This window comes from Peromyscus leucopus, chromosome 15 (genome assembly GCF_004664715.2).
Source record: "Peromyscus leucopus breed LL Stock chromosome 15, UCI_PerLeu_2.1, whole genome shotgun sequence".
NCBI classification, from domain to species: Eukaryota; Metazoa; Chordata; class Mammalia; order Rodentia; family Cricetidae; genus Peromyscus; species Peromyscus leucopus.
This window is the reverse complement of record NC_051076.1, coordinates 48,339,932-48,352,461: the sequence shown is the minus strand read 5'-3', so window position 1 is coordinate 48,352,461 and position 12,530 is coordinate 48,339,932. Positions and strand designations below refer to the sequence as shown.

The 12,530-nt window shown below is 35.7% G+C and overlaps 1 protein-coding gene across 5 annotated transcripts in view; it reads left to right on the top strand.

Moving 5' to 3' along the window:
* Positions 1-12,530, top strand: part of Kcnt2 (potassium sodium-activated channel subfamily T member 2) — a 344,440-nt gene that overhangs the window by 192,579 nt on the left and 139,331 nt on the right. For all 5 annotated transcript variants that reach the window (XM_037211345.1, XM_028859443.2, XM_028859446.2 and 2 more), the window contains exon 13: positions 7,773-7,881. In XM_037211345.1, the coding sequence (XP_037067240.1) occupies positions 7,773-7,881 (109 nt within the window). The remainder of the gene's footprint in view (positions 1-7,772; positions 7,882-12,530) is intronic.

Sequence of the window (12,530 nt, the reverse complement as noted above, 5' to 3'; positions counted from 1 at the left end):
ACAATATTGAAAACAATTTTAAATCCTGTCATGCTCCTCAGTGACTATTAGAAAAGAGGACCCATCAGATGCCATGTGCCTAATTCATTAGGATAAGATTGTTGGTATATCAAGTTATATTAAGACTAAGCACCTCCCTTTGTATTAAGCCTGGGCAAGGCAATCCAGTATGAGTAATAGGTTCCCAAGAGCCAGCCAAAGTACCAGGGACCGGGCCTGTTCCCATTGTTAGGAGTCCCACAAGTAGACCAAGCTATACAACTGTCACATATATAGGTCAGTCCTGTGCATGCTCCCTGGTTGTTGGTTTACTCTGTGGGTTCTTGTGAGGCTAGTTAGTTGTTTCTGTGGGCTTTCTTGTGATATCCTTGACCCTTCTGTCTCCCAATCCTTTCTCCCTCTCTTCAGAAGGATTCTCTGAGCTCTGCCTAATGTTTGGCTATGTGTCTCTGCATCTGTTTCCATCAGTTATTGGATGAAGGCTCTCTGATGACAATTGGGGTAGGCACCAATCTGATTACAAGAGATGGTCAGTTCAGGCTATGTATCCACTATTGCTAGGAGTCTTAGCTGGAGTCACTCTTGTAGATTTGTGGGAGTTTCCCTTGCATCATGTTTCTACCTGACCCCAAAATGTCACCTCACATCAAGACTTGTCTCTCATTACTCTCCCCTTCCATCTACTTCCAACCTTATCCCTCAAGTTTCCCATACCTACCTTAATCCAGTACACTCAGGATGTCATGCTTTGTTGGGAGACCTGACCCCTTCTGAACAGAAACAAAGGAGAAGTGGATTGAGGGGTTTGGGGTAGAGGGAAGCTAGAGGGGAAGGGACTGGGAGGGGGAGAGGGAGGGGAAATGGCAGTCATGATGTAAAATAAATAATTGAAAAAGGAATGAACTTGAAAATTTAGTGTAGAAATGAACTAAAACTTCTCTGGTTTATAATTCATTAGATGCTTTGAAGGATCCAGGAAATAGCAATATTTTCTAAGTGCTAATATTAGATAAATTTTAAATGTTATTTTCAATAATGCCTTTATGTTCATTAAAAAAAAAAGAATACTATTGTTGCACAGACTACTTAGGTCCACGTTCCTTCATGTAGGTATTACCTATTTCCCCCCAACTCTTTGTATCCAAAGTTTTTTTCTTTTTTTTAAAGATGATATTTGTTATTCCGTCCTTAGGAACTCTTTAGCCTTCAGTTTACCAACTGGGACTCTATGTGAGTCAGAGCAGGTAACTTCCCAAAGGCATGAAGGCACTCTGGGGGAGAACTTTTCATTGCTCCCTTACTTGCTCTGGTCTGTTGATTTGTCCCCTTCACATTTTCTGCTAGCTTTCTGTTCTTATGCTCTCAAAGGTTCACCTTACAACTTAAAAAGTTCAATTTAATTTGTACTTTAAAAAAATGTTCCTTTTTTTTATATTTTAAATAGTAATAATATCTAGTGTGTTTCCCTGGGGGCACTTGGTCTTTTTTATTTCTTTTTCAACACTCCAAGTTAAATTATAACCCAAATGTAATTGTATCTTCTGCTTAGTAACTGAGTACATAACTTTATTTGCAAATGGGTATTTACAGAGCAATTAAGTTACCCATGCATCATCGTGGTAGGCTTCTTCCATTATGAGTCATATGCTTATAAGAAGATGAAAGTCAGAAACAAAAATAAGTGAGAATGTCCTGGGTCCATAAGTTCATCATCTTTAATTAATGGGCAGACGACTGGGACAGGCAGTTCTTCATAGTCCTCAGAGGGAACCATTCCTTTGAACACTGTAGTGTGATTTGTGGCACTAAGAGTGAATGTACAATGAATATCCAGATTTTAAGTTTTGGCGTGTGTACACATGCACACCACCCACCCACCCACACTATATTACGGGAGCCCTAGTAAGGTAATACTGATTTTAGTACTGAGAGAATAGAACTTTTTAAGAAAAAAAAAATTAAATGGAAGTAGTTTAGATGGTGTGAGGAGTAGAGGATATGAGACTCTATGTGAGTGAAGGGGAAAGCATGGAATGCCTACTTAATTTTAGGTGTAGTTGAGGGCCAGACAAACAGGAAGATGGCTACAGTGAAGCTCATGTTGTTTGAGACTGAGAATCTATGTGAGCAAGGAAATCTTGGTAGAAACAGTAGATACTGCTGAAGCCATAGAACAGCAGCAGACTTGGTTGTCTGTGTTCTCATGCAAGAAAGCAGAAACCGCCAGCAGTGAACTTGGTATTTCCCCAAGGAAAAGCACAAATGGGGTTCTCTTGATATGTAAAGTTGAAGAAGACAGCAGAACACTGGAGAACATCTTGTGAATAAGGCACAACAGGCATGCGGTATTGTCTGTTTTTCATTGTACAGTATTTCTTTTATTGGAATGTGAAAAGTTAGCTTGTTTTATGGGTACATGTCAGGGGACGGGAGCAGGATGGCTAGTCACAGGTTCACAAAGAGTTATCTGAGTGGGAGAGAATCATGGTTGTCATGCATGTGGCACTGGAGTCTGCACAGCAACTGATTTGTGGGTAAATATAGACGCGATGCAAACTTGTCAGTTTATTGAATGATTGTCCAATAATTAAAATAGAGCAGACAAGTTTGAGGTTATATGAAATTTGAATGATACAGTGTCATTCACTGACCCTGAGGTGTTTAGGGAGAAGCAAGTTTGGATAATGAAATAATGTTTTTAACATATTATTTAAATATCTAAATTACCAAGGTATGAATACTAAGCATGTATTTAGATAAAGAGACTTGGGTTTCACATGTGACATACAGTTCTAAGACACACACATGTGATAATGAGTACAGGAAGCACTTTAAAGCATAATGACTGAGAAGGAGAGTAGGCCCCAGAAGAACTGAGTATAGCTGGGAAGTCATCTTTTAACTACCCCTACTATAGTCCTACATTTAGAGATTATAAATGCAGTAAAAATCAACAGAGACAATTTATGAAGGAAAAAAAAAAAACAGGCACAGATTCAAGAGGGAGTGAGGATATACAAACCAAATGAATAGGATATTTGTGAAAGTTGTACTGAGTGGTGATCATGGATTCAAGAAGGTGGATATCTTTGGTGATCACATTAGAGTATTTTTTAAAAAATGGTTTAAATTTTACAATTGTACCTCTATCCTAATTTAGGCTAGAGAAAGCAAACTTCACTTGAATTAATTTTTTAATTTCAAAATACAATTAGTAAGTGCCTACTGAGATACACCAGTGAGTACAAACACAATGTCTGTGAATAAGAGAAGAGGGATTATTTCTGACTTCATGCAATTCCACTTTAGGTGATTTGACACATAACCAATAGTATAACAAACAAAGTTGATGAACTCATTATAAATGACAAATCCTAAGAATAAGAAATGAATAACACCCAGCAGGGATGAGGGGAGGGTAAATGCTGAGGTAGAAAACAAAACAAAACAAAACAAACAAACACAACATATTATTGTGTATTAAAAGCAGAGTTCTTTTCAAGGATTATTTCTGAGCTAATTTTCAAGTAGAATTCATGTGATGTCTTTGATCTAAGGTTAGACATCATTATATGACCTACATATAGAACTCCTGATTTTTTTTAATTTTATAGATAAAATACCTATGAAGAATAAAAAAATAACATTCTGAATTTTGATAGTTAACTGAGGTCTGAAACATATTTACAAGTAAGTGGGAAACTGCTGCTCCCTGCCATATGGGAGCAGAGAGTTCTGGAATAGCATTCCCACACAAATTTTTAAAATTCTTAACAAGATACACAAAACAATTATTTTCAGACTGAACAACATGAGCACAGTGGGAATGTGGTGCATAAGAATAAGGGAAACAGCAGGATCAGCCCCCAAACAAATCTACTTTACTCAGGTGTATGTATATAAATACATACATACATATACATATACATACACATATGCCTGTGTTCCTACTGAAGAAAAAGATGATCCAAGTACATCATGGCAGTTTTACTAAATTGAGAAAACAAAAGACAAAGGCCTCACTCAGAGGAAGCACGTGAAAGGAAGGAACTTGTAGAGCTGAGCTCAACGAGAAAAAAGATAGATAAAAAAAACTCCCATAATCTGCACTGGGGTCCTTAAGCTAGTTGGCTGCTTCACATACTCCCATACAAATGATACAAGAAGCTAAGGAAAGAAAAATAATTAGGGGAAGAAAGTATCCTGTGCACAAAATAAGAAGCAAATCTTGTGTGTATTAGGAAAAATAGAATTAAAAGCATATAATAGAAGGATCTTGTTAAATGCCTCAGGTAGTTATTAGAGACTCCAGAGAGACCACTCCAGAAATATGAACAAAAACCAATTCCAGAATAAGTCCTCAAAAATTAGGTCAACAATGTTTAAAAAGGAGTTTGCATGGTATAATAACCACCAAGTCAAAACGCGCTGTTTTTTAAAGGATAATAAAATTGTATGTCCTCAACAACACAATACCCTGTGGGGGAAAAAAAAGCACTAGGTACACAAAGCCGTGTTTATTAACTTGAAAAAATAATTAACCGATATGAAAAAATAAATAAATAAAGCAGTGACAGGGATGTTGCAATTAGCGAAGTTTGAAATCAGTTTGCACACGTGCTGGCAGGAGCTGAGCGAAAACATATGCGCCCTGGAGCTGGAGACATTGACAGTGAAATGTGACCGCAGAGGGAACAGGACATTTGTGACCACCCTCTCAGGCTCCACACCTCCGCATGTCAGTGGATCCAAGCAGCACAGCTCCTGGGAGAAGTGGGAAAAGCACAAAGTGAGCGCGGCGTTACTCCATGTGAGGAAACAGTCCATTATGACTGCACTAGGATGAAAGGACAGAATGTGACCCAATGGGGGGGTGGGGAATCAGCAAATATCAACGCTATCTTCTGAAAATATAGAGGAATAAAATTTTCAGAGAGACCTATGAGGAGAGAGTGTGGGGAAAGAGGAAGAAGGAAAAGAAGGAAATTTAAACAAACAAAAGTGTATAGACTGGGCATGGGGGGTGACTCAGTATAGAAAGGTGTTTATGGTGCTACACTGAAGATGAGAGTTCGATCCCCACACTGCACTTAAAAGCCTCCCGTGGTGGTGTGGTAGTGATGAGCACCCCAAATCCAATACTCCTAAAGCAAAATTTGAGACAGAATTTGAGGTCCCAGAAAGCAATGGAGCCATTTTCCACAGACTTCACTATTAGTTTATTAGCAGTTTGAAGAGAGAACTATGTCATCTGCTCTACCCACTCTTTACACACACACACACACACACACACACACACACACACACACACCCAACACACCAGATCCAGCAAACGTTGAGCTCACAATTATTGAAATGTCTGGGTAACTAATATAGTTCCAGTTGAGCTGGAGGGTGAGTGTCAAGGGAGGAAGACCCGCAGTAGGGGCAGGGGCTCTCCAAGAATATCAATTCAGTTAGCAATTTCCCAGTCACATGATTTCTAAGAAACCAGTTCCCTGTGTGGAGGTTGGGGAAAAGAAGCTTGACTGACTTGATCATACTGAGGTGAGGCCTTTGTCTCTGTGGAGTTGAGTAGGCCCAAGCCTGATTTGGGTAGGCAGTGGCCTCCTGCTGTGTTCTCTGAGAGCTGGCTGGGGTATGGGCAATGCTCTACTGTCCTTTATCTGGCTTGGGAATCAACAATTACTTAGCTGACAACAGCATGCAAAGCGTTAATTCTATTGCTAAGAATGCCAGCATTATTATGTTTTATCCTAATTTTATTATTTCTGCCATTAAAAGTTTCAAAGAATATGGAAAATGGTTTGTATTTGTTCAACATTTACTGTCAGCTTCTAAAAGATCTTTGTGTGTACGATGTGTTTCCTTCAAAGGAATGCTGTGTACTAAAAAACGCATCTGCATTTTATACATGGAAACTCTGAGTTATCCATGGCCAATTGGATACTGAGGGGCACACAGGTTAATCATTTAAAAATAACAAAATAAAATGAATTTAAAATACATAGTTCAGTATTTTTTTACTGTAACTTTCTTTGTTTTTGTTTTAAATTTTGTGCTTCTAAGGAAGGAAAAAACAAGCATCATATACTCAATTATTTATAATGTTGTAACCTCAGAATCATGTTATTAAGTAACAGATATTCTTTTGAGGGCCATTAGTAGTGATGTTAGTGTCCTCACAATATGCATATGTACTCATGAAGATGCCTATGTGCACTGATGCTGTCCTGATCTACTGTTGATCAGCATCTGTGTTACTTGAACTCACTTTCTTGTTCAATAGCTGCTGCAGCAGCAGAGCAAAATAACATGTGTGATTGATAAGTACCAAGTTAAGGAAGTCAGAGGTCAAGGTGCATGCAGATCCACTATCTAGGTACAAGTGGCTTTTTGGTTCCTAGCAATTGGGTTCTTGCTAAAGATCAACATGTCTGAAGGGGCCTGGGAGCCTTCTAGGTTTTCTAAGAACACTGGTTCTTTTTCCTTATAAAAAATATCATCCTTAGGAGGGGAGCTAAGCAATTTCCCAGGCCCCCACGTCCTGATAACCTCAGAGAATTAAGACAGCAAATATGGCTATCTGGTGTTGGATTCACAAAAATATTAAAATAAAATAAAATAAATGTATATATCAGTTACCAAGTATTGACAACAGGCTTTCCTTTCTGTTTTTCCATATTCTATCCAATATGTTCACTTGTATCACACACTGATGGAACAGGTTGTTTTTATCTTCTTCTTTGCCCTAGCAATATTGGTGAATAGAATTTTCTATATTTGCACTGTCCACAATGGAAATCACTAGTCATATGTGGCTCCAAATACTTGCTGGGTGGCTAATGTATCTAAAGAAATACATTAATTTTGGTTAAATTAACTTTAACATCAATATGAAGCTATTGACTACTAAATGGTAACACTAATCCACAGCATCCATTTCTAGAACTTAGCTGGTTATAATGTATCATATTTTCTAATAATCTGCCCTATATTGTCCATTTCATTTAATAACTATTTATATTATTGCTGATGTGCAATATTTCACATTGAAAATATATTTTCAATTTGATTTTCTTAGCATCATAACTTTCCCAATATGGTTTATTCCATCTGAGTGTTTTTCATCACTGTGCACACACACATGTACACATATACACTGATAAACATAAGAACAGAATCAAATGCTTTAACTTTTACTGTTATATGAACAATCTAATATGATTCTGCTTGGGTTGTCACTATGGTTGCTTTTTTTCTTCAATGTTTCAAATAATTTGATATTAGGAATCCCTGTTGTTTCTGTGGGGATTGTCATTATGAGTAATACTGTCTCTATTCTTTTATAATTCTTATTATGCTTGATAAGATTTAACTACTATTCCCTCAATCTCTAATGTCCTAACTCTTAGTATCACTGATTGAATTGGGAATTAGACTCTTTATATCAACAGTAAATATTCTTAAAAAGAAAATTTCAGCTGAGCATGATGGTAAGAGATTGTAATCACAGTTCTTCTGAGATCGAAGCAGGGACATCAGAAGTTCCAAGCCATACTCACCAGTATAGCAAATTTGAGTACAGTCTTGACTATAGAAAACACTGACTCAAAACACCAAAATCAAAAGCAAGGTGACCTCAATAGCTTTTATGTTACAACGTTAACTATAGATTTGACCGGATTTACTGTTTTAATTTCTGTATTATCAATTCAACACTTCTATTGTTAAAATATTCTCAGGTTATTTTGGATGTCTTATCATTTCAGGACCACCAAACAATTTTGAGAGCATGGGCTGTGAAAGATTTTGCTCCAAATTGTCCTTTGTATGTCCAGATATTAAAACCTGAAAATAAGTTCCACATCAAATTTGCAGGTAAGTTTTGGTCATCAATGACAGCCTTTGAGTTCTCCAGACTCTATTTGCAACTTATTGTTTACATCTGTAAAGTTAGCAGCACTTAATTAGCTCATGGTCCTGTCCGGCAGAAAGGATTTTCTTTTAGTCATCCATTTGAAATGCAAGAATGTAATATTTGAGATAAATCTTCACTTTTAACATATAACTTGATGATTTTATCACCTGACTTTACAATATACATTTGTAAGTTTATTTGGGTTTTCAAAAGATGCTGTGAATAAGTTTTGAAATGTTCTATCTGACTTTTAGTTTACGCATAGTCAATTCTTTGCTATATATATATATTACTTAAAGCACAAAATACCTTAACCTACAGTATATTGCAGTGTAATACATTAATATGCAATGTTTATTTTAATTTGGGTTATAGACCTTAAAATAACTCAAGAAAAATGTAAATCTTCTATTTTATGTTTTAGAGACACGATTTTTAAAATAAAAAGTTACATGCACTAAGGAGGTCATGCTTTGCATCATTAGGTAATTGAATAATAATATGCTAATTAGTTATTTTCTTAAATGCTTCTGTGGGAGAAAGGCACAACTTTGGATCTGCTCATTGATTTATGTACTTTTCTCCCCAAACATAACAGATGTGTTCTATATTGTGTTTTGATTCACTTCAACAATCAATGCTTAAAAGGTTATTAAAATGTAAGTCCTTTTAGAAACATGCCACAAGTTATTTTTTATACTATGTGTCCACGTGCTAAATTGTTGGTTTATCTTACTGAAATAAACTTTATAAATTAATTTTAAATAATAAGAAAATAATGAGGATAGTGATACAGAGTTATTTCAACCTTATACTGTCTGTATTACAAGTGACATCATTAGCTGATTCTCAGAAAACATATATAGGACAACCTAAAACACCGACTCTTTATTCCATCTGTATATTATTGCAATTTGGAAGATTTTTTTTTTGGTTGGTTTTTTTTTTTGTTTTTTTGTTTTTTTGTTTTTTCGAGACAGGGTTTCTCTGTGTAGCTTTGCACCTTTCCTGGAACTCACTTGGTAACCCAGGCTGGCCTCGAACTCACAGAGATCCGCCTGGCTCTGCCTCCCGAGTGCTGGGATTAAAGGCGTGCGCCACCACCGCCCGGCAATTTGGAAGATTTTTAAGAAATACCCATTGTAGGGGTTCTGATTGAGGTAGTCTGAGGTGGTGGTGCCAGGACTCAATAAGCTGAAACAAAGATGTGAGAGTCATTCTATTGTAAATCCCTTTGTGACTGAAATGGAAAAGTATATATGAAGTACCTCATTAGGTGTTTTTCCAGAATCCTGTTTGAAGTAAACATTCATGTTTTTAGTTACTATTAATAAATTAAAAAGAGCATACTTGGGTAGCGTTAATGACATGAGCAGTAAGCAAGGTGTTGAAGTAAAATACTAAATCTGAATGTCAATATTTAAGACTGTAGAAGCTCATTTATGTAAATTAGTACTCTGAGTGATGCTTTCATTTCCTTCTGAAAAGCTGCCTCCATTCCAACAGATATGGTCAGTAGTGAGAATTAAAAAAATCTGGAAAACTTTTGGATGTCTATTGAATAGTATTGGATCTAAATCTTACGGCAACTGCTGCATGTAGTGTGAAAAACAACCCATCATTTTGAATGTGATATATCTCACACTCAGAGGAGACATCTACTCTTCTCCCCCTTCTTTATCCAGCCATCAATCAGATGCTTCCCATAAATCAATCACATGTGCTGAAATAGTCTATTTACAAGTAAGATGCTACAGAAACTATTGTGTTGATTTTCTTTCAAATATTTCATTTGACATTATTTTAATAAACCTACCAAGATGAGTATATTATTTAAAAAACTCTCTCCTAAAAGTTCATCTCAATATTTCTTATTTTGACACATGTTAAAATTCTGTCTAATAGTGCTTTAAGTTCTTTTATAGCTGAGATTACAACATTTCAGATGGGAGTCTTTTTGTAGTATTAAAGATGAAAGCATTGTAGTTTCATTAAAATGCCATAAAAATATTAAGGCTGATGTATGAAGCTCTCAAATCAATATAATTCATTTTGTATCTCAGCAAGAGTTTGAGAAGTAACAGGCTTCTTAATAAAAGGCAATAGATGAAGCTGTCAGCTTGTGTAATAAATTGTTAAAATGGTCCCCGAGGAGCCAAACTCCATCATGTGTGTCTCACTGCTCTGTGGTCTTTCGGTCTCTGAGCTGCATGCAAAAATGCTCTGTTTAGCTTATTATGAGAAAGGGAAGCAAGAGGAAAAATAAGACTCACCCATCCTGGTACCTGTCTGTGTATTTCCCTCTTACACACCAGCCCAACTCAGGTCATGTTAATACACAGAACTGTGATGAAGAAGGCATTGTTTGAGTTATTCAGGGGTGAGATCATTATGAAGCTATAGAGAGCTAATAGCAATTGTGATCAAATAATAATTGCTAAAAATGGTACTTCCTTGATGGCTTCCATTGTTGTCATGTATAAGTTGCTTAAGTAGTACTTTAGCCTTCCCAGATATCTAAAGGATACATTTTATTTTTGGTGTTCGCAATGTCTTCTTCAACTAATCCTGAGTTATAATAATCTTTCAATGATTATAGTTTATGCATTTTAAAATTAAAACATATTAATAAAAGGGGCATGTAGTGAAACATTTGAAAATTATGTTAATAACTGTATAATAAAATACATAACATAATAAAAACACTGCAGCAAGTTTTCGCTTATTCATGGAGATTTATGCATTTTTATTCCAAATGAATAACAGTAAGCATTCAAGAGATGGACGATTTATTTCATTAGTGTTTGAGCATAATGACTTATAATTAAAATAATACCTTATATTTTAATTATTATAGAAAAGATATGTTATTATTTTAGAACACCAGAATCCAAGATAAATACACTATACCCCAAAAGAGGTAGAAAGAGCAAAACGCTCAGTAGAATAATAGTTTGATATTTTTGAATATAAATTACAATAAGATTCAACTAACAGAAAGCATAATTCACAGGCAATATACTTCTTTTTTATACAGATAATTTTCCAAAAAGGCCAGTGGTCACTCATTCAGAAGCAAGCTTCACTTTCAGTAGCTTGTCCTCAAAGCAGCAGAATGTGTAAATGTTGCTTGGGTACCCTGCAACAGAACGTGTAAACATGAGTGCGGTCCTGCGCTGGAACATGTCTTCACTGTTTCAGTTGTTCAACCTCAGATTTCTACTCATGTAAACTTGTTTTTAATTAATAAAGACGATAAGAAAAAATACTTCAAAATTGAGTTGTTCTGATATAAAGCCTACTTACGAGAAAATCAGCCACCAATAAAAGAAGTCTATCAGAATTGCTGCTGTCAGTAATATCTTAGTACTTGCTTCTCATCTAACTAATTTTTATTACATTTAATTATAGAAAGAAAACTATTGAGGGATATCCTAGAGGTTTTAAAAAGAGTTTATTAAAAAATTCAAAAAGTATATCATTTGAGAATATACATTGAGAGACCAGAAAAATAAAGTTCAATCTCAATTCATTTCTTAAAATTAACATAACCTCGAACAAAACACATTGAAAAATGTATTGGAAATGACATTCGGAGAATGATTTTATTTGTACATATTTTAAAAATTGCATGCAATGCATTAATTAAAGAAAACTATATTTAATAGGAACATATGATCACCAAGTTGAAATCGTTTCAGGAACATATTTGCAGATAAAAATAGACGGAATACATCATATGAATGTACACACTCGTATCTTAGAGAATGTGCCACCAACTTACACATTTAAAGCCAGAAAAGCTCTAGGGACAGTAGCAAAAACCCTCAGCCTAAGTAAGTTATCTTCAAAATAGGGTAGAGGAAAAAATATATTTCATGATCATATTGTAAGTACAACTTGAAAATTAGGAAAAAAAAAAACAACAGAGCTGTCCACTAAGAAACCTTTTATCTCTTGAATCACTATTTATTGCTCTTGATCTGGAAAAATACAGGGGTCAGATAGGAGAAGTCGTGGATTAAAATGTCAGTGTCTAGAAAGCACAGATCATCTATAAGGAAAATTGAAAAATTATTTTCTTTTCTATCTGTAGATCTTTTCTTTAGGGTTATCTCATCAAAGTGTAAGATTTTCATAATTGAATCTCTCCTTCGGTATCCTTTATGTGTGTGATTGTTGCATCTCAAACTGCATAGTCATTATTTGTAGCACGAATCTTAAAAGTTCTTATCAATAAAAACAAACTCAGAGTTAGGTATTGGGTGAAGGTTGGAAAATCAGAGAAGCAGAACAAGTCACAGCTTCCTCACCTCAGCTGATCCTGTTTCCTCAGACTGGAAGCCTCATAGATCTCAGCTGAAATGCTGCTCAAAAGCCTAAAAACTTAACTAGCTCTAGTTCCTGGTTTTTATATACCTTTCTGCTTTCTGTCATCAGTTCCTGGGATTAAACTGGGATTAAAGGCATGAGTCACCATGCCTAGCTGTTTCTAGTGTGGCCTTGAACTCAGAGATACAGGTGAATCACTACCTCTGGAATGCTATGATTAAAGGGCATGTGTGCCACTATTTTCTGGCCTCTATATCTAGTGGCTGTTCTGTTCTCT